The 27,961-nt window shown below is 40.2% G+C and overlaps 1 protein-coding gene and 1 pseudogene across 2 annotated transcripts; one reads left to right on the forward strand and one right to left on the reverse strand.

The window, feature by feature from the left end:
- The first annotated feature begins 71 nt into the window (after nt 1-71).
- SUPV3L1 (Suv3 like RNA helicase) lies at nt 72-27,961 on the forward strand. Its single transcript, XM_082715207.1, has 15 exons — nt 72-442; nt 6,728-6,805; nt 7,188-7,295; nt 8,028-8,142; nt 9,770-9,938; nt 11,732-11,843; nt 15,260-15,337; nt 17,016-17,107; nt 18,280-18,460; nt 19,280-19,373; nt 21,234-21,453; nt 22,718-22,798; nt 23,176-23,352; nt 26,418-26,566; nt 27,226-27,961. The coding sequence occupies exons 1-15, from the start codon at nt 148-150 to the stop codon at nt 27,659-27,661; spliced, it is 2,385 nt and encodes a 794-aa protein (XP_082571333.1). The 5' UTR covers nt 72-147; the 3' UTR covers nt 27,662-27,961.
- On the reverse strand, nt 20,843-21,186 carry LOC309855169 (thymosin beta-4 pseudogene; annotated as a pseudogene). The gene has a single exon. The product of its transcript is annotated as a thymosin beta-4 pseudogene (transcript).

Here is a 27,961-nt window from a genome sequence, read left to right on the forward strand (position 1 = left end):
CTTTTTTTTTTTTGTCAGGCGTTATTCTGGGCAACACCCCTGCTCGGTCTGGGGCTTTCTGGACAGTAGGCGCTGGTGGGTCGCGTCATTGTCCACCGCCAAGTCCCAGGCAGCTCCAGCCAACCTCCCTTACGGCCAGCGGCCTCGATGTCCTTCCCCCGGTGTGCCCTGTTGTGGGCTCGGCTCCCCGCGGGGCGCCGGGCTGGCCACCGGGCTGGCCACCGGGCAGCGGTCTGCTCTGTCCTTCGCGCCCGCGTTGAACCCGTGCCTGGGGCTCTGGGGCGCGTGTGTGCCGTTGCCTCCGCCTCCTCTTCCTCTTCTTCCGCCTCAGGAGGCTCCAAAGCTCCGAACACGTCCTTGTTCGTGCCGCTGACTGTGAAACCTCAGGGCCCCAGCGCGGATGGCGACGTCGGGGCCGAGCTAACCCGCCCTCTGGATAAGAGTGAGTGAGGGACTAGTGAGGGGCGGCGGGGGTGTCTGCGGGGTCGAGACGTGGCCGCGAGGAAGCTGCACCCTGGTGCCCTGGAGACCCGCGGTCCCCTCGAGCGTTGTCATCGTGTCTGTCAGTGTCTCCTTATCGCGCTGGTTTGTGAGCCCCTTAAGGCTTGGGACTGCGTCTTCCTGAGTCTTGAATATGCCGCCCAGAAGTGGTCTTTCCCCTTTCACTGCGCTCTTCTCGGAATGGTTTAAACCCCCTTCTGATGGGACCTTTCCACCTTTCTTGAGTCGTAAGGTAGACTGTCGCTTTTTGGAGCATCCTTCGTTGTTTCTCCTCCGCAGCCCATAACTATTCCCCTTGAAAAGGGCGAGGGGATGGTCATTGAAAAGTCAGAGTAAGATTTCTTTCAGGATTCTTTGTCATTTATTGGCATCTACGCAGACCTGGCACTGCTAGGCTGTGTGGTAGTTAATCAAGAGGAACCAGACTCAGACCCAGCTTTTACGCTCCAGAAACTTACAGTCTCGTGGGGAGGAAGGACGTATGGATAACCAACTCTAATACAAGTTAGAACATGAAAAGGGTTCCTCGGAAAGGTGGTATGTATCCTTGATCATCCAGAACTCCAGAGAGAAAGGAATTGCTCAGTATCGGCAAGTGGCAGCAACTAACTTTGAATGGGTTTGACAGGGAGGCGTGCAAATGGTTTTAAGGGGAATTTCAGATTATAGGGCTGTATGACTTTAGTTTCTGGATGATTAGGGCGCAGGGAATTTCCTCTGACCAAACGAAGCTCTGGGAGGTTGAGGGTGTGCTGTAGCTTTACAGGGCACTAGCTCTCCAGGAGTTAGCTTAGTTCACTTCAACAAGCAACATTGGTGACTCCTATTGTAATTTAAAAATACAGAACTACAGTTTATTACAGGCCAAATCTTGTTTTGGAGGGCAGTAGTAGAATAGAGAAAGTAGACAGTGAAAGTAGACCTTCACTGCTTTAAATACCCCTGTGATTCTTCCTTCCTTCCTTTCTTTTTTTAAGCAGTGGCTTAATACTGAGTGTTTGCCAGAGACAGGTACCGTTATAACATGTGACTCAATTTCCCTAATAACCCTTTTGAGGTTGACAGTGTCTTTATCCTCCCAACACTTGCTCTCTACCATGTGCCAAGCACTGTTCTAGTCACACAGTAGGTGCTGAATATCTACCTATCTGTATTTCCTGGTTGATTATCATGCATTTAGCCATGTGGATGCAGATTGACTGACTGCGAGTAGAAAGTTGGTGCATGTTTGTGATAGTCATGCAGCACTTAAGTTACTGGTCTGATTTACAGTCTATTTACCTTTTCTCCATTTCCTACTTGGTAACATGAGCATAATATTTTCTCTACCTACATCTCTGGATTGTGAAAATCATCAAAACATGTTAGGAAAAGCTCTTTGAAAAATATAAAGGGATGAACAAATGTAAACTAATATTATTTGTACTAAACGTTTGCTATTTGAAAAATGAAATTAATAGTTGTTGTTGTGGCACCTGGGTGGTATCTGCCTTTGGTTTGGGTCATGATTGAGACCTGCATCGGGCTCTAGGTGGGGAGCCTGCTTTTCCTTCTCCCTTGCCTGCTGCTGTGCCTACTTGTGCTCTCACTCTCTCTTTCTGTCAAATTAAAAAAAAAAAAAAAAAAAAAAAGTGAAAATTGGGTTGTCACCCTGCAATAAGAATAAGGAAACTGGGAATATTCCTTTAGAAGCCCAAATAATCTACCCTACCTATAAATCTAGGTTGATGTGAGGATTTAATAAAATAATGTATTTTTAGGTTAGTATATCAACAAGGGCTTTTTTCCTTAGGTTTTGTTCTTTAGGCTATAATAGCTGGTGTAAAATTCCTTAGACATATTTCTACTTAGAATCAGCTGGTTCCACTAGAGTAGTATTTTTAAGAACTTTGGGCACTATTATGAATTTTTAAGAAGTTTAGAACTTCTAGAAGTTTATAAGCTCTAGCAGTGAAGTATAACTACCTTTTTCTTTCTTTTTTTTTTTAAAGATTTAATTTTTTATTTGACAGACAGAGATCACAAGTAGGCAGAGAGGCAGGCAGAGAGAGAGGAAAGGAAGCAGTCCCCCTGCTGAGCAGAGAACCCAGTGTGGGGCCCCATCCCAGAACCCTGGAATCATGACTGAGGCTGAGGCTTTAACCCACTGAGCCAAGTACAACTACCGTTGATGGCAGAGTAGCCCTCTTTCTGGGAAAGGTGACAACTGGAAGTTTTGGGCAGTCCCAAAAGGAGCAGCAAAGGAGGAAGATAGTAGCATCCAGACCTTCAGATCAGCCACCTGAGCCCTGGCTGACCATAGATGGCAGATGTACCAGCAGAGTGTGATCTTTTGATTTTTGATTCATCACTGGCTTTTTTACAGGAGGTGGCAGCAACAAATAATATTCTTGGTGGATTTTATTAGCAGTTGTCACTCCTAGGGAGAGTATCAGATGAATTGAGGCAAGTTGTGGTAGTTTCCTTACAGATTCTAGTACTGGAAGATGGGTAGATGCACATTGGAGCTTGGATATGTAGAGCTGTGGCAAGAGGGTTGAAGCCACTTACCTCCCTGTTAGTAGAGTGAACTGGAGTTAGGAGTTTGGGGGAAGCTTGTCAAGACGCCTGGACTGATTTGTTCTGGCATTGGATATAATGCTGTTGGGGTCAAGATTATGGAGACAGTCCCCGTATAGACTGTTAGGTGACACTTCTTTTCAGAGGTCATCTAGCTTTCTGGATGAGAATCATGGTTGCAGGAGGAACCTTATGAAGGAGCAGAGTCTTAGTAAAGTCGCTGTAGTTTGATGCAGGGTATCAGGCACAGACATATTTGGGGATGTAGAGAATAGCTGAGGCTCCACCTTCTCAGTGCTGCTGTCACACCTGTCATTAGAGCGAGAGGCAGAAGGGTCTGATGCATTTATTTAGTCTGATGCACCGGTCTGCTACAGTAGTTGCCCTGGGAGCAAATCTAGTGCTTCTAACTCCCTTTGTGATGATATGAAAGATTTGGCATGTTCTACACCTGAAACTAATTTTATACTGTATGTTGACTAACTGGAATTGAAATAAAAACTTGGAAGGGAAAAAAAAAGGTTCATCATGAGTTCTGGCCACTATTAAAACAATATTCCAGCACATCTGCATATTCAGTGACAAGCATAGTAATACTTGCTATAATATTAGGGGGAAAGGAAGTAAATACCACCACTAGGTTGTCTCTAGTACAGCCTCTTCAGGATTGATGCTGCCTTTCCTTTATGGATCCTAGCGATTTCCCAGCCTGTTCCGATTACTTGCCTCCACCCACATTTCCACTATGGCTTTGGCCTTGCCAGTTCTGTTGTGAAGAGAGGTTGAGTTGTATGACCTTCCATCTGCTTCTTCAGCCCTCAAATGAGCTGTAGCTTTGATGTACTGAGGTGGGATTCTCTTTAGTTATGGATGTGTACAGAGAAAGGAGTGAATTAAAACATTTTAACAAAATGGGTAAGTCCTGTGGTTTAAGCAACCACAATTGGTAATGGTTACTTTGTTGTTTATAGTTGCATAGCTGGGGTAAAGTGGACTGTTACTTTTGTGTGACACTCAGGTGCAGTAGATTCACATTTTAGGAGAGAAGTTGTTCTTGGGGACTGTCTTGAACATTTTGTTTTCTCTTCAAAAGAAAATGTAATCATTTAAAACAATGCCACTGGCTTGGAGTTTATAGTGGGCCTCTTAATTTTAGCAGATGTAGCTGAGACCTGGCATAGCCATATTAAATCCCAGGCTCCCTTTGCAGGAAGCTGGAAGAAAGCTATATGATCTGGTGAAAAGTTGTAGTGACTGAGTCATTTCTACTGTGGCTGAGATCCAGAGGGTGTCTCCTTTAATCACTGTTAATTTTAATGGGAAGTAATTATGACCAAAAATCCGGTCATTCTGTTAATAATAGTGAAACTGTGAAAGCTTAATTTTTATGAAAAGCAAAACTTACATCTTCGTATACTTTTGTAGTAAATTAAAAAAAATTTTAGTGCTATTTCCATTAATGATTTTTGCACTTTTCTTTTAAAATTTGGTAGTGGATTTGGAACACCCTTTTAGATAAAATAAAGTGTCGATACAGAGATTTTTGTGTAGGTAATACTTATTTATTTTTTTTTAAGATTTTATTTATTTATTTGACAGAGAGAGATCACAAGTAGGCAGAGAGGCAGGCAGAGAGAGAGAGAGGAGGAAGCAGGCTCCCTGCCGAGCAGAGAGCCCGATGCGGGACTTGATCCCAGGACCCTGAGATCATGACCTGAGCCGAAGGCAGCGGCTTAACCCACTGAGCCACCCAGGCGCCCGGTAATACTTATTTTTCAGCAACTTCAAAAAATAACGTATATGCCATAAAATTCATCTGTTTAAAGTGTGTAGTGGTTATATTGTATGACTATCACCGTAATTTAATTTTAGAACATTTTTATCACCCCAAAAAGAAATTCCATACCCCGTAGTAGTCACTCCACATTCCTCTAGCCCCACTTCCCTTCACCCAGCCCATGGCAAGACTAATTCACATTCTCTTTCTCTTAGGATATTTCATATTAATAATATCACACAATATATGGTCTCTCTGACTAGCGTCTTTCACTTAGTACAAGAAACCTTGTGCTTGAGTAAAGTATCCTTGAATGTCTTGATTCTTGCATAACAAGAAAGTTAGTTAGTATTAGTTATAGAAAGTGGAAAGTGTTAGTTAGAGAAAATGGATTAATTCTGAAAAAATGTGGTATCTTCAGTTTGTATTGAGTCATAGTTCTGCAGAATTTCTCCAAGCACTTGCATGTGCTTTTTTCCAATCTTTTATTTGTCAGTGATTTTTCTACTATTGATGGAAAGAGATGACTGCTCCCACTGGGTACAAAGTAACAGATACCCAGAAATATCAGGATAGCTGCCAGTGATAGATGATATATATGTATGTATCTTACATTTCATTGTGGGAAAATCTCGTGCCTAAGCCATGGATTTTAAAATTCCCCATTATGCAAAACAAATTGTTATTAGTGGGTGCTTTATTAATACAGGTTTAATTTCTTTAGTAGGTATTGTGTATATTGTTGCTGCATGAAAATGAGGTTGGTACTTATGCAGGAGATAAAAGTACAGGCCACTTGGCCTTCTTGTGTTTCCTGGGCAAGGACGGTATCCTCCATTTTAGCCTCCCTTCCCAGAAATACAGTGTGTGTGTGGCAGGATTAGTAGAACATTTTATCTCTGGAATAATGCAGTGGTATTTTACATGTACGATGTTAATACTATTGCAGCTTGACTGATTAAAATATTTTCACTTATGAAATTACTGATTCATGCTGTTATGTTGCTTCAGCAGACATGTAACTCACCCTCCCCTCCAGCACAGTGATTCTCTGTCATCACCCGGGACATGCAGTCTGCTCAGCCTTACTTGGGTACTTGTAGTGATAGGGAGCTGGCACTTTTTTTTTAATTTATTTAACAGACAGAGATCACAAGTAGGCAGAGAGGCAGGCAGAGAGAGAGGAGGGGAAGCAGGCTCCCTGACAAGCAGAGAGCCCGATGCGGGGCTTGATCCCAGGACCCTGGGATCAAGACCTGAGCTGAAGGCAGAGGCTTTAACCCACTGAGCCACCCAGGCGCCCCGGGAGCTGGCATTTTTTTGAGACAGCCCCTTTTCACTGTTCTAATTGTTAGAAGTTGTTGTATGAATTCCACTGAAATCTGCATCCCTCACTTCCCACTGACTGTAGTTATGCCATTTAGAACAAAATAAGTGTAGTCTGTTCTTAAAGTCGTCATCTTCAAACTAAAGATCACCCCTGACCTATTTAGTCATTTGCATAAAAGCATGATGATCGGGTCCTTGCAGCACTGGTTGTCCTCTTAAGTACCTTTTAACTGCTCACGGTTAGATGTTTAGAAAGGTTGTAAGTCAGTGAAACAGAATATGGTCATCTAAGAGTGGCCTGATGGAGGCTAAGGACAATGTCTAATCCTTTGGCACCTGGCTTACTTCTCTGTTGTGTAAAAGGAATATTCTATTATTTGACTTTGTAATTTTTCTAGACACTCTTGCACTATTAAGCCATAAAAAGCTTGTGATCAACTGAAATTTTTAAGTACTTGAAACAGTAAACTCTTGCCTTGAGTGTTATGATGTCAAGTTTTTTTTGTTCTTTTGGGCATTTCTTCACCTAGAAAACCAATGTTAAGCACATCTTTCTTTCAGACGAAGTAAAGAAGATCTTAGACAAGTTTTACAAGAGGAAAGAAATTCAGAAACTGGGTGCTGATTATGGACTCGATGGTAAGGCTAATAGCATTTCCATTAGAGATATTTTATTACTTCTTAGCTTATAGCTTTTTCAGTCTTATGTGAGACCTCGTGTGCCTGGGAAACAAGTACATACACGTTGTCTGGATGATGCCCTGACCTTCACTTCTGTCTTGACAGGAGTTGGGCAACATGCACCTGGTGGGCCGGACACACAGCAAAGGAGCTGTGTGTTCGTTTTTCCCTCCTGTGCTAGGATTTCACTGTTGGCCAGATCATAATAAACCAGCTGTAGGAGCCCCCAAAAGAGAGAGGACACTTTGATGAGTCAGGTGTGATGTATGTATATACACTTTTAAATGAGAAATGGAGTGAAAACTGAGCCCTGCCTATTGTGCTTTTGTGTTTCCTGCAGCTCGTCTGTTCCATCAAGCTTTCATCAGCTTTAGAAATTACATCATGCAGTCTCATTCTCTGGATGTGGACATTCACATTATTTTGAATGACATTTGCTTCAGTGCAGGTAAGTGTTTAGAGACTATAAAAATATCTCTTTTAAAATATGTTGAGCATACTTTGTATTTCTTCGCATGCTTCATGTTTATTTCTCTGGTCAGAGCCTGTTGTTTTAGGGTGGGCCCTGTTTACACTGTCTGTAAATAATTCTGTGCTTTCATAGGAGGCCTTCTCGGTCATTTTGCTTTTATAGTGGGTCCCTGAGCTAAGCAGTAAATGAGCCATATATCTTAGACTGGAGGATGACTGGGCCCTTGATCTATCACCTCTGCTCTCCACTGTGTGCTGTGTATAGGCCACAGTGAAGGGAACTCTCACAGAAGATAGAATTAATACATGGCAGATTCCATCTGTTTCTGCCACTGCGTTTTTTTGGTTAGATTTTTTAAATGTAGTGTTTGCACCTGCATTTGTCTTCAGTAACCATAGGTCTTGCTAATGTGTATTTCCAAGTTTATTCATCTTTCCTTACTTCCCTCCCCTTCCTTTCTCCCTTATTTCTTTTTTTAAAGATTTTATTTGTTTGAGAGAGAGAGAGCACAAGCAGAGGGAGAAGTGTAATCTCTGCTTAGCAGGGAGTGTGATGTGGGGCTTGATCCCTGGAGTTCCTTGCTTCAGAATTTTTCTTTTAATCCTGGCAACGTCCCCTTGACTAGCTCACTAAGAAGGAAAGTTTCACTAAGTCTGGTTAGGGATAACATGTAGATTGCACCTGTTAATGCAGTGTTTTATTTTTCAGCTCATGTGGATGATTTATTTCCATTTTTCTTGAGACATGCGAAACAGATATTTCCTGTGTTGGACTGTAAGGATGACCTACGTAAAATCAGTGATTTAAGAATACCACCGAACTGGTTAGTTTCTTTACTTGTGGATTTGAAATACTAGTTTCTAATCTTGGGAAGTTAGTGATCATTACAGTTTTTCTTCTCCTTTTTTAAAAAAAAGAATTGTATTTATTTATCTGACACAGAGAGAGCGCACACAAGCAGGGGGGAATAGCAGAGGGAGAGGGAGAAGCAGGCTCCCTGCTGAGCAAAGAGCCAGACATGGAGCCTGATCTCAGGACCTTGGGATCATGGCCTGAGCCAGAGGCAGATGCTTACCTGACTGAGCCACCCAGGCACCCCTGACCGTTACATTTTTTTATTGTAGGCTGGATGATAAATCCTAAAAAGTCTATGAGTTGTTTTCCCTAGAAAAACAGGCAGTTAATTCTGGTGTCTCCCCTTGATTCTGATCAAGCTAGCTTGTAGGTTTTACTAGGACAAATCTAGAAAGTAGCCCTTACTTTAGAGTGTTGGCCTTAAAATTTAAGTGTGGCCTTTCTTGTGTCAGCTGAATGCCAGGGTGTTCATGAGCTCTCACCACTGCCACCACTGTGGCTAGAACTCCACATCTAGTGCCTTTGCCACCTCTTTGAGACTTCCTGCTCAAATCCTTAGCAAGCTGCTCTCTGCTAGGGCCTACATATCTTCAGCTCAGCCCTTGGCCAAGGACCCAAGGGAAGTCTTACATAGACTTCAAGGCATCTCCTCCACTGAACCCTTTCTTTTCTTCCAAATTCTCCCTTCAAATTCCACCTGCTGTAGCGTCTCTGAATTTGATCTCTACTGCTGAGCTCATTGGGACTGTCGTACTTTGCTTGGGTTCTACCTCCCTGTGTCCTACTGGGGTACGTTAGGGCTCATCTCAAATGTTCCTTTGTTTCAGGGCTTGTAGTCCTACATTGCCTGTCATTTATGTCCCCAAGAAACTGTGGTGTGTATTCTGTCCAGTTTTGTACTTGTTTGTGGTGGGAGGGCGAGTCCTGTACCATTTGTCATGGCCAGAGACAGAAGACACAGTCATTACATGGTACATGTTGAAATTCAGATGCTTAGGAATATTTACTTACAGGGTCATGTATTTAGAGCTGTGGAAATGATGTCAGCCTATTTGTGAGCTGATAGCAGTTTAAACTTACTTTAACTCCTGAAGAGAAGAGACTTGTACAGTGGCAGAAATAGCCAAGAAATTAATTTGAATTTAGATCTTTCTATCCACTAGTTAGTAAATGCCAATCTTGGAAAACAGTATTTTTTAAGTTTTAAATCCTAAAATTTTTTTTAAAGATTTTGTTTATTTATTTGACAGAGAGAGCAAGAGAGCGAGTGAGCACAAGCCGGGGGAGTGGCATGCAGAGGGAAAGGGAAAAGCAGGCTCCCACTGAGCAGAGAGCATGATGTGGGGCTCAATCCCAGGACTTGGGATCGTGACCTGAGCTGAGAAGGCAGACACTTAACCATCTGAGCCATCCAGGCCCTCCAACAGTCATTATTTTAGTGTGGATCTGAAACTCATCATTTTATTTGGTTTTTCAAAGATGCTATCATGTGAATATTAACAGGATGTTTCATTGGAATCATTTTCAGTTGATACCTTTGTCAGGGTTGATTTTGAGGTTAATGGGAATAAGCTGTTTACCCACTTATGTTTTAGGTACCCAGAAGCCAGAGCCATACAGCGGAAGATAATATTCCATTCAGGCCCTACAAACAGTGGAAAGACTTATCATGCAATCCAGAAATACTTGTCAGCAAAATCTGGAGTGTATTGTGGCCCTTTAAAATTACTGGCACATGAGATCTTCGAAAAGAGTAATGCTGCTGTCAGTATATTACCAAATATTTGCTCTCTTTCTTCTTAATTTGGGAGGGCTGCTGGGCAGGGCGAAGAAGGGAAGGTGGTAAAGGCATATGTAGTAATTTACCACTAATAAAAGTTGCCATAGTTCGTTGTACTTTGTAAGATGTACCATTATTTTATGTATAACTGAGAAAGAAAAAGATAACTGCCAATGAACTCTGACTTGCCATCTATTATTAGGCTACATCCTGATTTCAGATATGCTAAAAAGTGAAAAAATGTGTATTGGAATGAATGAAATACAGTATCATTATTTCACAAATACAGAGAAATGCAGAGAATTACATGTAAATAACTTGAATCCACTACCCAACTCCCATCAGATGCTTTTTTTTTTTTCCTTTAAAGATTTCATTTATTCATTAGAGAGAGCACACAAGTAGGGGGAGAGGCAGAGGGAGAGGGAGAAGCAGACTCCTCACCAAGTTGGGAGCCCTATGTGGAGCTCGATTCTAGGACCCTGAGATCATGACCCGAGCCAAAGGCAGACGCTTAACCATCTGAGCCACCCAGGCACCCCTTCCATCGGATTCTAACATTCTACCATACTTGTTGTTTTATTTTTTTTCTTAAGAAATAAATTATTAATATGTTGAAACTCTGAGGCCTCTCTTGCTTCCTCAGAGTTAACCTACTCTGTTACGATATTTAATTTACCTTTTTTTTCCAATTCGACCTCTGATGCTATCAACTAGAACTAATGATAAAGACTGAAGCCACCTGTTCAGACCTGCAAAGAACTGAATGCCATGTTGGCTGAGGCATTGTTAGACTAAATGGGCCATGTTCTTATTCATTGTTTTATTATGACTATAATATGAGTTGAATAGGCTTGGGAAGATAAGTTGCATTCTCTATTTTTTGTTCTGGATGATTTGTGTATTTGGCGTACATCATGCCTCATCGAAAATAAGAAAGTATTTCCTTAGAACAAAGACTTTATTTTACATAAGCACATGGTATTCCTCAAAAGCAAGGTACTTAATATTGATAGAATGCTATTATTTAATTCACAATTAATACTAAAATTTTGCCAGTTGTCAGTAACACCACCACCACACTCTTCCAACCCCCCCAGGATTCTGTCTGGAGTCTCAACACTGTATTCTGTTGTCATACCTCTCATTTCCATTAATCTGGGACAATTGCTCAGGAACCTTTTATCTTTCATAACCTTTATATTTGGAAGACTACCAGTCATTTGTATTGTAAACAGTCATTCAGTTTGGTTATGTCAGATGTTTCTTTATGATTAGTTCAGGCCTCTAGGGAGACTGGTTGTCCCAGATTGCCAGGACTTCCCTAAGATTTAGTACCTAAAGCCCTTTGTATTGAGGAACCCCTCAGTCCTGGGCAAACTATTACACCATACTATTAATGCTGCTCCTTCTCAAGGAATTCTGTTGGGAGGTTGTTCTGTTCTTAAATATTACTTATAATACTCTTCTTGAATATAGAAACAACCATATTTGTTTTATTTTAATAAATCAAAATAGTAGAGAAACATACAAAGTTTAAAAGTGAAACTGCTATAATTTCTCATGTTTGTGTTACCTGAGAATTTAGCTGATTTGAGATATTTCAATGTTTATATAGGTTATGTACGAGAACCGCTTTTATTTTTCATAAAATTTTTCTTTCCAGGATTGGGAATGAATTTGATGGTAATGGCAAGAATACTCTATTAAACGTAAAAATTTCTTTTTGCTGTCATTTTAAAGGTGGTGGTAACCAGATTTCTTTTTGTCATCCTAGGGTGTTCCGTGTGACTTGGTAACAGGAGAGGAGCGTGTGGCCATAGAGCCAGATGGGAAACAGGCTGCCCATGTTGCTTGTACAGTTGAGATGTGCAGTGTTACAACTCCTTGTATGTACATGCCATTTAAAATGGTTTAGTAAGGTTTAGTAATATTTAGTAAATATAGATGAACATATGAAATGTGTTTTTATAGTAAAAAAATTTTTAAATGGAGATGAGTAGGACAACAGGTCCCCGGTGCTCAGAACCGCTGATAAATGTCAAACTATCTGTGGTGTTTGCTTTTGAATGTTCCTTTCCTTTTTTCTCTTCAAGGAACTAAAATGTTAACAACTTTCCTTGTCCCACTCCTCGATTCAGTTCCTCTTTTGATCCAAGTGATAACAAGTATTTGGTATATGTCTTTCCTGCCTTTTTTCATATCACTGATACGTATTACCTGTGAGCACTGTAGATTGTGTATTTTGTTTATTTTTACTTACATATTTATTTATTTTAAAGAATTTTTTTTTAAGATTTTATTTATTTATTTGACAGAGATCACAAGTAGGCAGAGAGGCAGGCAGAGGGAGAGGGGGAAGCAGGCTCCCTGCTGAGCAGAGAGCCCCATGCGGGGCTTGATCCCAGGACCCTGAGATCATGACCCGAGCCGAAGGCAGAGGCCCAACCCACTGAGCCACCCAGGTGCCTCTAAAGGATTTTTTAAGAAAGATTTATTTATTTGAGAGAGAGCAAGCATGTGTACATGTGTGAGCAGGGGGAGGAAGAGGGGAAAGAGACTCCCTGCTGAGCGCAGACCCTGACATCATGACCTGAGCCGAAATCAAGAGTCAGATGCTTAACCAACTGAACCAGCTTTTTTTAAAAGTATATCTATGGGACACCTGGGTAGTTCAGTTGGTTAAGTGTCTCTCTTCAGCTTAGGTTATGATCCCAGTACCACGTTGGGCTCCCTGCTTAGCGGGGAGTCTGCTTCTCCCTCACTCCCATCTTGTGCTCTCTCTTTCAAGTAAATAAATAAAATCTTAAAAAAAAAATTATTTATTCATTTAGTAATGTCTACACTCAATGTGGGCCTTGAACTCACAAGTCCAAGATCAAGAGTTGTGACTCTTCCAACTGAGTCAGCCAAGTGCCTCTGGATTGTGTATTTTAGTTTTTATTTTTTTTAAAAGATTTTATTTATTTATTTGACAGACAGAGATCACAAGTAGGCAGAGAGGCAGGCAGAGAGAGAGAGGGAAGCAGGCTCCCCACTGAGCAGAGGCCCAGGACCCTGGGATCATGACCTGGGCTGAAGGCAGAGGCTTAACCCACTGAGCCACCCAGGCGCCCCCCTGGATTATGTATTTTTTAAAACATTGATGTGATTACCATATTGTATTATCGTTCTACAACTTGCTTTTTTTTCTTCCACAGTCTGTTTTTAGATCTAGTCTTGTTATACATGTATCATTTGTATGTGTACCATATATATCATAAATATATATATAAAGTTTGTGGCTAAAATTCCATCTTATGACTAAAATTATTCATTCCCTCCCCTATTAAAAAATATTTAGATTGCTTAAAGTTTTTCACTAATGGACACCTGGGTGGCTCAGTCCTTTAAGCGGCTGCCTTCAGTTCGGGCCATGATCAGAGTCCTGGGATTGAGCCCCATGTCCCAGCTCCCTGCTTCGTGGGGAGCCTGCTTCTCCTCTCCTTCTGCCACTCCCCTCTGCTCATGTTCTCTTTCTCGCAAATGAATAAATCAAATCTTTAAAAAAAATAAAAGTTTTTCAATATTGTATCATATTTCAGTGAACTTCTATTTAAGTAGTTTTGAAAATATTTTAAATAAAAATTAATTTTTTCTTACCACTAAGCAATCATATCTTCATTATAGAAAATACAAAAATAAATGCAAAGAGAAGAAAAAAAAACCTACAACCTCCCAATCCTACCCATCCGAATCAACAAGTATTAACCTTAACCCTGTGGTGTGTATTTTCCAGATTTCTTCTGTGTTTGTGATTGTGTTGTGTATGAATATACTTATGAGTGCATTGTTGGTGTGTATATTTAATTAAATAGGGATTATACATTATGTACTTTAGTTAGCTTTTTCTGTTTTAATAATTTTTCTGAGTAAATGAATTTTTTTTAAATGAGTATTACATTATAAAAATTATAAAAATTACATTATAAAAATTTAGGTAGCACAGAATTTTATAAATCAGAATTCCCTCTTCTGTACCCTTGTTTCTAATCTTGTTTGTATATACCCAACTGCAGTAGGTGATTTTTAATATGATGGTTTTTCAGTATAAAATGTGCTTGCTTGCTTTTGTTTCCTAAATGTTACTGTGTGCATATTAGTTTTTTTTCTTTAATGTGCTCTTCTCAACTCCTTGTTACTTGAGGAAGAAAATTAAAATACAGTTTACATGACTTAAAGAGAAGAAAATAATATGGTCAAAAGCATTTTGGCATTAGAAAATAAAATGAGGTACAGTTGTTGCTGTTGCGATGAGCTTAAAACCCCTAAGAATGAGCGTAGTTAAAGATCAGGGAATGACACTTGCTCTTCTTCCTGCTCCTGACATCTGCCTGGGTTCCTGTGATAGAGAAGCTTCATTGTAGTAGGGCTGTCTACTCCTTGTTCCTGGAAGTGTAGATACTTTCTCTTTTTTACTACCCTGTGGGTATGTTTATTCTTTTCTTTTTTCTTAAAGGTTTATTTATTTAGGCGTGCCTGGGTGGCTCAGTGGGTTAAAGCCTCTGCCTTCGGCTCGGGTCATGATCCCAGGGTCCTGGGATCAAGCCCCGCATCGGGCTCTCTGCTCAGCAGGGAGCCTGCTTCCCTTCCTCTCTCTCTGCCTACCTGTGATCTCTGTCAGATAAATAAATAAAATCTTTTTTAAAAATTATAATAAAAAAAAAGGTTTATTTATTTTAGAGAGATCCTGTGCATGCATTTACAAATAGGGGGAGGGGCAAAGGAAGAGGGAGAGAGAGAAGCAGACTTCCTGCTGAGTGTGGAGCCCAGTGCACAGCTTGACTCCATGACCCTGAGATCCTGATCCTGAGCTGAAATCGAGAGTCAAACACTCAAACACTCAACCGAGCTACCCAGGCACCACTGGGTGTATTTGTTCTTATGAAGCAGATTCTCCAAGCTGTCTCATAAGACAAAGGGACCCAGTAGATGCTAGATGGCCTGGGTTTGAATTTCCTGTTTTTAGATCTTACGCTTATTAACTGTACATGCTGTATAACCTTGGGCCAGAGATTTAACTTCTCTGGGCCTCAGTTTATTCTTCTGTAAAATGGCTAGAACGATGATACTTATTGTATATGTTTGTTGCCAAGATGAGTTGAGTTATAATTGTAAAGCACTTAGAGCAAGCCTGCTAGGAAAGAAGTGCTTAGTGAGTGGCGACAGTGGTGATGGTGGTGACGAAGCTTGAGTTGTGGTGCTGTAATTTGTTCATGACACTGTTTAAGTTGTTTGCATTGCTCATGATAACTTCTCATTGTAGATGAAGTGGCCGTGATCGATGAAATTCAAATGATCAGAGATCCAGCCAGAGGATGGGCTTGGACTAGAGCACTTCTAGGTTAGTGGTCCTAATACTAAGAGCTGTGCTTTGTGACATCTGCATGGAGATGCATTTCTCTGCTTTACATTACCAAATAGAGTCATTAGGATCCTCTCTTTTTGAGGGTTAGCCTAGTGTGAGTTTTTATTTCCTAATTATTATTTTAATAATGGGAAGTCCAGTTCTCTTACTACAAAGTTAGCATAACAAGTTAATTAAAGTTAAAATGTCCAAATCTCACCATCTTTACACAACCAGGATTAATATTTTGGTGTTTTATGATAGTCTTTTTCCTTGTGATGAGTATGGTATTTTGTGAATATGCTATTTTGTATCTTGCTTTTTTCCCAGTTTTCTTATTTCATAGACTTTTTTTTCACACCACATACTAATATTGCCTATTCTCCATTGAAGAGCTGTGCTGTTTTTTCCTACAGAGTTGAACATTTTTTTCTATTACTGATAGTGCTACAGTAAAAATTTTTGTGGCCATAGCTTTTTACTTATTTATTTATTTAATTAATTCTTTAGGATAGGCTCCTGGAATTGGAGTGTTTGAGATCCATGGACATGAATGAACATTTCCACTGCTTGATATTGGAGTGGATTTTTGATCATTGTGTTGTAGGTCATGTGTTTTGAAATTTAAAAACAAGTAGCTGAACTCCTTTAAACAAAGCGTATACATTAAAATCTGCAATTTAAAATAGATGACAGTGAATCTGCTCAGTGGTAAGGAGCTTGTAGTCTCATTTACCCTTCAGCCCTCAGCCTTTGAGACCCTTAGTGATTCCATGGAGCCTAATTTGAAAAAGTAAGTATAAGATTCAGGGCTATCCATCAGAATGCCATGTTCTAATCCTGGCTGGTTTCACCCTCGAAGAGACTCAAAACCTCGGCCAAACCAGTTTAAAAGCTCTGAGACAATCTCTGCCCATTAGAAGGTTGTTATTTTGGGGCGCCTGGGTGGCTCAGTGGGTTAAAGCCTCTGCCTTCGGCTCAGGTAATAATCTCAGGGTTCTGGGATCGAGCCCCACATCGGGCTCTCTGCTCAGCAGGGAGCTTGCTTCCTCCTCTCTCTCTCTCTGCCTGCCTCTTTGCCTACTTATCTTATGATCTCTGTCTGTCAAGTAAATAAATAAAATCTATTAAAAAAAGTTTTTATTTTATTTTATTTTTTTTAAAGATTTTATTTATTTATTTATTTGACAGATTAGAAGGCGGCAGAGAGGCAGGCAGAGAGAGAGAGTGGGGGAAGCAGGCTCCCTGCTGAGCAGAGAGACTGATGTGGGGCTTGATCCCAGGACCCTGGGATCATGACCTGAGCCGAAGGCAGAGGCTTTTTTTTTTTTTTTAAAGATTTTATTTATTTATTTGACAGACAGAGATCACAAGTAGGCAGAGAGGCAGGCAGAGAGAGAGGAGGAAGCAGGCTCCTTGCTGAGGAGAGAGCCCGATGTGGGACTCGATCCCAGGACCCTGAGATCGTGACCTGAGCCGAAGGCAGCGGCTTAACCCACGGAGCCACCCAGGCGCCCCCAAAAAAGTTTTTATTTTGAGGTTTGTATCAAAGAGATGATGAACAGGCTTGGTAAAGTTGTAAAGCAATAGGTAAGCAAAGCATTTTTGCTGTATTAAGGTATTATATATTCAATTTCATATCTTTAAAAAAAATGACTGATTTTGCATTTAACAGGGCTCTGTGCTGAAGAAATCCATTTGTGTGGAGAATCTGCCGCTATTGACCTGGTTACTGAGCTTATGTACACGACCGGGGAGGAAGTGGAGGTACTAGATTACATGCTTTGTTCTCAAGGTGGCATAGCAAATAGCCTAGAGTACCCCAGCAGTGCTTTGTAGGTCCCAGATAGTGGCACTTAACTGAAATAAAAAGAATGCTTCATTTCCTCCCAGTTGACTGGTCATACATATTTGGTTGAATATCATTATGTGAAATCCTGGCAGAATGGCCAGCATACCCTAAGCCTTCCAAAAGTACAAGAAGACTTTTCATCTTCTCTTGACAAAACTTTCTGGAGTTTGAGCAGATCTCTTTAGAATTAACTAAGTCAGGAATGTTGGAAGTTTGAGGCTTAGCAAAAGTTCATGGTTTTCAGAGCCTCAGATGTCTGGTGTTAGGACCTTTGATATACATCTAATTGCTAGAGATAGTTTGTATCACTTTCTTAAATTCATAGAAAGTAATTGGTTTCCTTTTAATCCTAGGTTTTCTTTTGTTTTTTTATTGTAGTTCTTGAATAAGATGAAGGAATTTTTAAAAATTGTGCTTTTAGTTTTATGTTCAGCTTTCAGGGAGAGGCTAGAATGTAGTAGAAGAAAATCTGGGTTCTAGGTTTTGCTGTCATTAGCTTTACATTCTTAGGCAAATAGCAGAAGACTAGAACTGAAAGGACCTTTATCAGACCTGATCTTTTATATGAGTTCTATTTTACTTTTTTATAAAATGGAAATAATAATTAATAACCCTTCTGAAGTTATCAAGTTGCCATGAAAATTGAATATATGTAAAAGTGCTTTGAAAAATTTTTGAAATGCTATATGGCATTTTAGGGGTTTAGAAATACCAATGAGAATCGATGGTAACATTTATTATATGAAAAATAATGTGTTTTTTTGCACTTTCTTTTGAAAAATGTTGGAACTTGTCAGTTAATTTTTAAAAAAAATGATTTATTTATTTATTTATTTACTTATTTAGAGGGAACACAGGGAGGAGGGCCAGAGGGTGAGGGAGAAGCAGATTCTCCCTGCTGCAGTGAGCCTGATGCAGGGCTCGATCCCAGGATTCTGGGATCATGACCTGAGTCAAAGGCAGATGCTTAACAAACTGATCCACCCAGGCACCCCAATATTTAGTACTTTTCATTACAGGTTTTCACTTATGTATTAATCACAAGAAGCTAAGTGTGTTACTTTAAAATATCATGTCTTTATTGTAGGTTCGAAACTATGAGAGGCTTACCCCCATTTCTGTGCTGGATCATGCATTAGAATCATTAGACAACCTTCGGCCTGGGGACTGCATTGTCTGTTTTAGCAAGAATGATATTTATTCTGTGAGTCGACAGATTGAAATTCGGGGATTGGAATCAGCTGTTATATATGGCAGTCTCCCACCTGGTAATTATTGGCTTTCATTATGACAGATATGAAATCTCTTATTTTTGCTATTTGTGTCATGCTATGTATAGAGAACTTAGTAAAAGGTACTGAATTATGTCACTTGATAAACTAGTAATTTATTATGGGTCATATAAAATAAATTCCTCTGTTTCATCTTGGTGGGGAATAGAAGTTTTTAAATTCATAGTTCTTGCTGCTGCTGTTAGGCTATATTTTAAACATTGAGTTGATAATTTTTTATAGCAAGGCATTAAAGGGGCACCTGGGTGGCTCAGTTAGACATCTGACACTTGATTTTGACTCTGGTCATGATTTCAGGGTTGTGAGATGGAACCCCATGTTGGGCTCTGTGCTGGGCTTGGAGCTTGCTTGGGATTCTCTCTTTCCATCTCCCTCTGCCCCTCCTGGCTCTCTCTAAGAACAAAACAAAACAAAAATATTAAAATATGAAATACCAGTTTGTTAATTGTGTTGAAGTTATAGTCCTGAAACCTTCTTTTTTTTTTTTTTTCCCTAGAGAGAGAGCACTAGTGTCAGTGGGGTGAGGGGGTCAGAGGGAGGCGGGGAGAGAATCCCAAGCAGACTTCATCCTCATCATGGAGCCCAGTGCAGGCTTGATCCCAGGACTCTGAGATAATGACCTGAGCTGAAATTAAGAGTCAGATGCTTAACTGACTGAGCCATCCTGGTACCCAGAAACAATAAGAGTTTTATTCATAAAAATGGAGAGTAGGAGATGAGGAGTTCCAAGATATACTTAGTATGATGTGTTAAAAGACTGAAAATGCTGAACTAACATAAACCTTCTGATTTTAGGGACCAAACTTGCTCAAGCAAAAAAGTTTAATGATCCTGATGATCCATGCAAAATCCTGGTTGCTACAGATGCAATTGGCATGGGACTTAATTTGTAAGTAATTTGTTTTTAATACTCATGGATAGTCAGTGGGTTAGATGGCAATTAAACATTTTCTAATTGGCATTAGAATGACCAAACATTTAGGTTTAGAAGAATGGGTATTGTAATACAGATCTGAGATTGATCTTGTTTATGTCTCTTGAGAGAATAAAAAAAATAAACAGCACTAGGAGTTTTGAGTGATACTCCCTACTACTAGCCTGTTATGTTATTCCATTGTACTTCCAATCTCAGTCAACAAGTGTATGAGTGCCCATTATGAATGTGGGGCTAGGCGTTAGCTCTAGGAGTAACAGTATTATGCTTAAATAGTCCTCTCTGGGTAATCAAGGCAATTATACCTTTGTGAATTAAAGAACTATTCAGAGCTGTTAATAGCTTTATTATATGTTAAATATAAATACACATTTATGTAAATATGCACATATTTATATAAATGTATATTAAAAATAAGTATATATGTTAATAGCTGTTAATAGCTATTTTGTTTTTGTTTTGTTTTTTTTACTAGAGTGTGTGAGAGGGGAGGAGTAGAGGGAGGAGAATTGCAAGCATTCTCCCTGCTGACCACACAGCCACCATGGGGCTTGATCTCACAACCCTGAGGTCACAACCCGAGCTGCAATCAAGAGTCTGATGCCACTCACTCCCCACTGAGCCACCCGGGGTAGCAGCCATCTTCAAAAGCAGTCTGAGAGTACTTTATGTGGTTTACTCTTATAAAAAATAAAAAGTTATTTTTGGGGTGCCTGGGTGGCTCAGTTAGTTTAGTGTGCGACTCTTGATTTCAGCTCAGATCATGACCTCAGGGTCCTGGGATCAAGCCCTGAGTCAGGCTCTGCACTCAGCGCAGAGTATGCTTGGCCCTCCCCTCTCCCTTTGTTCTTCCCCCTGCTCGTGCTCTTGGTCTCTCTCAAATAAATAAAATAAAAAAAGAAAAGTTATTTTCTGTAACTTATTGAAGAATAATTTACATACTCCACAGTTTACCCCTTGTAAATGGGCAATTTTTTTTTGGTAAATGTACAATTTAATGATTTTAGTAAATTTACACATTTGTTAAAAATGCTATTTAAGGGGAAGAAAAAGAATTATTGACAAACCTCTTTTCCTTATTTTGTAAACAGTGGACAAGATTGTAAGGAAGCCTAACCTAAACTAGAATTGCAGTCAGCATTTCTGCAATGACTCAAATGATGGAGAGTTTTTTTTCTCACATTTTAAACTTTTTATTTGCGTATTTAAAAATTGTGCATTCCAATACTTAAAATCATTCAAAGAAAAAAATGGCACTCTGACTAAACTGCAGTTTACCGCCCGGCAAGACACCTTGGACCAGCTTAGTTTTTACTAGTTGTGTCCACCCAGCTTCTTCCTTCGCCGGCATACAAGTTATTTTCCTTCCCCTGCCGATGTATAGGAGGTTTGGCTTCCCAGTCAGTAGTTCAGATTCTTTGCTAAGAACAAGGGGACCATAGTCATTTAAACTTGATCCAACCTCTTTGCATCTTAAAAGTTAAACAGCTAAAAAGAAGTAAATAAGAAGGCAATGCTTCTGGAATGTATAGTGCGTATCAGCGGCGCCTGCCTCATTACGATTCGCCCGCTTGCTTCTCCTGTTCAATCGTTTCTTTTGAAGGCAGTGGATTTTTCTCTTGTGTTTCTGTCTTCTTCAATTTTGACTTACCGAATTTCTCAATCTCAGCCATATCAGGTTTGTCAGGCATGGTTGCAGAGCAAGCAGAGCGAGGTGCGCGAGCGAGAGAAGACCGGTCTGCTCAGGAGCCGCCACCGAATGATGGAGAGTTTTTTATTCAGCATTCTGAGCGAGTACTTTTATTTCTCTTTCAGGAGCATAAGGAGAATTATTTTTTATTCCCTTATAAAACCCACTATCAATGAAAAGGGAGAGAGAGAAATAGAACCAATTACTACCTCTCAGGCCTTGCAGATTGCTGGCAGAGCTGGTAGATTCAGTTCAAAATATAAGGAGGGAGAAGTGACAACAATGAATCGAGAAGACCTCAGTTTATTAAAGGAAATTTTGAATAGGCCCGTGGATCCTATAAAGGTAAGATGTAACATGTTAATTACTTCTCCGTGGAGGACAGTCATTCCTTCCTTCATGTACCTTCCAGACTCTTGCTTCTGACCCCTGGAAATAGAAATAAGCAAAAGAAAGTTTTGTGCCGTGAAAATCATGTCAAGAAAGCTCTACTTTACTGCTTTGGAGAGGCATACCTTCATCGGAGAATGGTGTGCAAGTGAAAGGTCCAGATGAAACAAGTGTAGTGAACCTGATACTCCTTTAGTTCTTCCTGTCTGATGATGGGTCGAGGAGGGGCGTAGTTGCTTCAGGTGGGCACACAGCTGTGTCAACAGACCGAAAAATTATGAGAAGTTTGAATATTACATATCCTCCACAATGTCTGTAACATGTGGGAGAATGTGGGAGAAGCCTTGAGTGTGGGGCAGAAACTGTACTAAGCGATACAACTTTGAGCTAGTAAGGACAAGGTTCCGTTTTGGTTAGTGCAGTTAGTTGAGGCAGCAGCATATGTATTTTAAGCAAACCGTTACAATTTAAGTTGCTTGGAAAATTCACTTATAAATTAACGTGGCTCGTTTTATTCTTCAGGGGTGCTGGTAAAGGGGAGTAGAAATGAGGTGATGCAAGGAAACATTCCTGGAGGAAGGCTGTGGTTGAACTAATTTCTGTAACTTTTGTTAAGAGTGCAGTTGATAATGACACACCCGCACTTTTCTCCTGTGTGCCTCGGTTCCTCATACTCCGCCTCCCTCCCATGACTCGTCTCTTCTTTCCTCCATTCATCCTTTGCTCTTTCTCTTTCCCATGCCCTTTCTCTCTGCGTATACTTAACTGTAGGCATTTATTGGTACTGGAATACCGTTGAAGAGATCATTGGCCTCCAGTTAAGACATTCTTTCCTGTATTTGTCAGTTTTAATGCCTTGGCTAAAGTGATTGATTTCCCTTGTTCGTTTTTGTTCAGTGAAGATAACTGAGACCCTGGAAAGCAGTTTTGGTACTCTGTCAAATCATCATAGATTTTAGGAGTACAACTAAGATACCTGCAAAAGATTGACTAAGTACTCAGTTGGGTATAATTGGTTGATTTTACTGAATCATCAGCTTTCTTAGTTGGTAATAAATGGGAAAGTGATATATTGCTTTTTTCTTTTTTACTCAAATTCTTGTCATTTAACTAATTTGGCTAGAGCTTAGCCTATTCGAATATAGGAGTATTTTGAAATAACTTAAGGAAAGTTGTCCTTTAAAAAGAAAACTTAGAGTTGATCTTTCTTTTACTAAAGGCAGCCGGTCTTCATCCAACTGCTGAGCAGATTGAAATGTTTGCTTACCATCTCCCTGATACAACACTTTCTAATCTCATTGTAAGTAAAAACTCACTTTTAAATCTCTTCTAAAATCTAAAATTTCTTTTCTAAAAATGTTGGTATGTCAGACAGTTACAGGTTAACCTCCTGGGCATCAGTGAGTAGTCTGTTTTATGACGTTGCTGCCTGTGAAGTTTATCTTGAAGGTGGAAAAACGTTCTCTCAGAATCTTCTGGGACTCTCGTCCTGAGGAATTTTCTGAGTATTTCAGGTTGGGAAGGCCATGGGGGAAGTCTTTTGGCTTGGGAAGGCAGTGGATTAAGGGGGGCTTTCTAGAAGACTTACAGATTTGAGGAGATTTTCCTTTGTAGACTTGAGCACTTTATTCCTGCCCACTTAGGCAGTCCAGTAATGTATCTTTCCCCCCGTCCCAGGATATTTTTGTAGACTTTTCACAAGTTGATGGGCAGTATTTTGTCTGCAACATGGATGATTTTAAATTTTCTGCAGAGTTGATCCAACATATTCCATTAAGTCTCCGAGTGCGGTATGTTTTCTGCACAGCTCCGATCAACAAGAAGCAGCCCTTTGTCTGTTCTTCATTGTTACAGGTAAGCCTTTGTCTTTGTATTTGCCTTGTTTCAAGTCCATGCATTTCCCCAAACAACACTTTGTTATATAAAGTAAAACGATTGGAGAGTATCTTTCAATATGGGATACTATATAAGAAGTTAAATATAAAGTGGTTCTTTTTTTCTTACAGGCACTTTTTTGGGGGCCAGGGAAACTGTTGCTTTGTATTTGGATTTATGTGGTAGCCTTTGTGAAGAAGCTAAAACAAAAACAAGTATAATTTTGGGGGGCTGGTTCTTTGCCTAATGATACACTTTTTTTTTCTTAATGGTTCTTTTGGTCTTCTTTTTAATATTTGTTTGTCTGTTTATTTTAAGTAGGCTCCTTGCCCAACGTGAGATGTGAACTCACAGCCCTGAGATCAAGAGTCATATGCTCTGGGATGTCTGGGTGGCTCAGTTTGGTTGCATTTCTGCCTTTGTCTCAGGTCATGTTTCCAGGATCCTGGTATTGAGCCCTTCATTGGACTCCTTGCTCAGCAGCGAGCCTGCTTCTCCCTCTACCTGCTACTCCCCAACTTACGCACGCATTCTCTCTCTTTGACAGATAAATAAATAAAATCTTAAAAAAAAAAAGAGTCAACAGGCTCTACCAACTGAGCCAGCCAGATGCCCTGATACACTTCTTTCTTAATGGCATTGGGTAATATTTTTTGGAAATTCAGTTTTCCTAATTATAAGGCACTGAGTCAGGGATAGCTATCTTACGCTTTTGGTGCCAAGGTTCTAGCCCCATTTCTTTTCATTCATTTGCATAAGGATACAAAACTCTGCCTCCTGTGGAGTACAGGATGCTCCCAGACAAGGGGGGGCAGGGAAGGGCAGTGGAAGCTGGACTTCCAGCCCCCTGCCATATCCTCTCAGCTCGCAGAGCTATTGCCTCTCACCCCTATTGCCTGTGGCTGGAGTGCTATCTCACTAAACCCCCAAAGGCCTCCTCTTTGAATCCTCCTCATACTCAGTCTCACTGCTGTCTTTTCTGTAGAACTCAGCATTCTGCATACTAACTGTGTTCCTACCAGATCTGTTTCTAAATTTATGCTCTAAATTACTTTGCAGTCACATAAATAATACATAAATGCTTTCTCGCTACACTCAGTTAAAACACTACAGATAGGTTAAATTGGGTTACCACCCCCAATCCCAGTCTTCGATGAAGCTACAGTTAACAGTTTGTGTCACTGCAGACCTCTTCCATTGCGTTTGCCTACGTGTGTGTATACATATAGAAATTCTAGTTTTGTTGAGTGGGTGTGTTTTCCCATAAATGTTGTGATGAATTATTCTGCAACTTGCCTTTCTCTTTTCCCATTAATGTGTCTTAGAGGTATTGCACGTCCCAGGTATTTACCTAGAAAATATGTTACTTAGAGCTGATGTTTATGGGGGAGTTAGTTGGCATAAAGTTGAAGTTCATGGAACAAAGTCTCAACTGCTATAACCTGACCTGGATAGAGCTCAAGACCATGGCCTTGACCCCTTTTATACAGCTTTTCTAATGAAGCAGCAGCATTTTACTAAGGAGTAAGAGGTCCGGAATGGTATAGACCAACAGTCGCTTATATGTTCTGTTAGTGGTAGCATGTTACATTTAGAGATTTTTCCTTTTTTCTTGGTCACCATTACTTACTGAACTATAAAAGAGCTCAATCCTTTGGATGGTCTCTAATGCCCCCCTGGATGTTTGTTTGGAATCAGTGTTCTAGGGAGCTCCTTTAGGGCTGGCTGCTGGATGGAGGTACCTGATTGGTATCTCTCTCTTCCCCTCTCTGCACAGCTCTGTACTTAACTCTTTTACATACCGGGTTTCTACTAGTCTGTGGCCACAAATATTAAAGCCACTGTCTTTGTAAAAGAAACTGAGTTTGGCTTGTCCTGCTTTTAGCAAAGGTTAGTATGGTCAAATTTCCATCTTCATGGCTATCCTGTTTGGCACTTATTAAGCTTAGTCGAATGCATGACTGAATTTAATAAAATCATAACTTTTTTTTTTTTTAAGATTTCATTTATTTGACAGAGAATGAGAGCACAGGCAGTTGGAGTGACAGGCAGAGGGAGAGGGAGGGGGAGAAACATGCTCCCTGCCGAGCAGAGAGCCTGATGTGGGGCTCCATCCCAGAACTCTGGGATCATGACCTGAGCTGAAGGCAGACGCTTAATTGACTGAGCCACCCAGGTGCCCCAAATCACAACATTATTTAACCATAGTTCTAAAACTGCCTTGCCTCTTGGAAGTATTGGCCTTGTTTAGGTTAAACATTTAGAGATAATTTTCCCTAATCAGCAAATGAACCATTTGAAATCAGCTTATTCTTGAAGCCAAAGATTTTAAACTTTTGCTCTAGAAGTCTCATATGGTTGTGATCTGTCTGCTATAGGTAATATCTGTGTCATATGGTTGTGGTCTGATGCATAATTGTGCCTAGTGTTGTTGGGGAATGGGAGCAGCTTAGTTTTCCAAGCACATTATCCAGCAGTGTCCTGTGGTTCCAGGAGGAGGTGTGGTGGTCTTACGGTATTGATGAAGAAGCTGAAGCACATAGTGGTGGCTTAGCCAAAACACCACAGCCAAGTGAAGAGGCAGTCTTTTTACCAGTTTGATTGACTCATAGGCAACCAACCCAAAGAGTTTCTTTATGCTAAGGGAGGACATTAACAAGATACAGCTCATACTTGTAGTTATAGGACTGTTGCCTGAAGGGATAGAAATGACAGTCTTTGATGTCTGTCCAGAACTTAGAACATTAAATGTACATAAAAGTTAACAAGACCTAGGCTCTGGAAAGTTAGTTCTTGTACAATTTCTGATGCACATATTATTGCCCTGGTTTTGGAAAATGAAGGAAGCCCCCCTCCCCTTCTATTTCCTTAAAAGTGTCTTTGTAAAGTATTAAATGTTCTAAAAATTAAGAAAAGTATAAAGAGGGAACGATCCCAGCCTGCTTATTGAAACAACCACAGTTGATTTTTTGTTGTGCTTTCTCTTTCTAATTGCAGACCTAGGTGAATTTTGATTCTTCTACCATTCTTTTCTTTTCTTTCAGTTTGCCAGGCAGTATAGCAGAAATGAGCCACTGACCTTCTCATGGTTACGCAGATATATTAAATGGCCATTACTTCCACCTAAGAATATTAAAGATCTTATGGATCTAGAAGCTGTCCATGATGTCTTGGATCTTTACCTGTGGCTAAGGTATCACATTTTTCCTTTACGTACTCTTGTTTTTCTAAGTAATAGGGGAAATCAAAGATTTTAAGAGTAAATGGTCTTTTGCTCTCTCAAGTTAGACACATTTTTGCAGGATGTTTGATGTTATGTTTATTGTCCATTATGGCTGTTGAGCCTTATTTGTAAACATTCTAAAAATGACTGAGGGACTTCTGTCATTCTAGTTCAGACAGGTAGGTGAGAAGGTTTACTAGACCGTTGCTATACAAATGGTGGTCCCTGGACCGAAAGCACTGGTACCACCTGGGAACTTGTTAGAACGAGAGAATATCAGGCCCACCACAGACTTAATCAGACCACATTTTAAGAAGATCTCCAGGTGATTCACTTGTACATTAATATTTGAAAGGTACTCTGCTAGCTCAGTGATTTTCAAAGGTGGGGCATGTCCTACGGGGGAACATACCAGAATCACTTAAGATGAGAGTGATGACCTATCCTCATAATGACAGTATTGCTCAGGTGTGCTGGGGCCAAAATAAGGGTTGATCAGAAGCACTGGACAGAGTTTGCAAAAACAGAACATTTGGGATTAATCAGTGTCAAGATGTAGTTACGTCAGTGAGATAAGTCCAATACTGTGAGAAGAGCTCTTATTATAACCTAATGTGTCTCTTTCCCAGCTACCGGTTTATAGATATGTTTCCAGATGCCAGCCTTATTCGAGACCTCCAGAAAGAATTGGATGGCATTATCCAAGATGGTGTACACAACATCACCAAACTGATTAAAATTTCAGAGGCACAAAAGCTGTTGAATTTGGAGAGCTTGTCAGCAGAGAACCAGTCGCGATTGTCAGGAACTGTGAAGGGCCAAGCTAGAAGGATGCGTGGAGCCAAAACATTAGGGAATAAAGCTGCTGAGACACCCAGCCCCAGTGTGGGAGAGAAATCCCTGGCTTCCAGATTGGTACAGCAAGGCCTTCTCACTACAGACATGCTGAAACAGCTAGAAAAAGAGTGGCTAACACAACAAACGGAGCATGGCAAAGACAAAACAGAGCATGGGACTCACTCAAAAGGGACAAGAAGGAAGAAGAAGGAACCTGATTCAGATTAGTTTTACTTTATTTTTGCAAATAAAAATATTTTAAAACCTTTTTTTTTTCTCATATGTATTTACTCGTTGCTATGGTATTGTGGCTATCTCTTACTGTTGTGTTTTTTGTTTGTTTTTTTGGCGTGGGAAAATAAGCTCTTAAAGATTTATTTAAGATTTAATTATTTTAACATTTAAAAATTACAAATTACAAATGTCTTAGAGATTTTATTTAAAATTTATATACTGGCCATTTGTAGTATAGCACTAAGATAATGCATTGTAAGGAACTGTGTTTGGGAATAAAATCCATTTGGTGAA

This window comes from Mustela nivalis (assembly GCF_964662115.1).
Source record: "Mustela nivalis genome assembly, chromosome: 2".
Taxonomy (NCBI): domain Eukaryota; kingdom Metazoa; phylum Chordata; class Mammalia; order Carnivora; family Mustelidae; genus Mustela; species Mustela nivalis.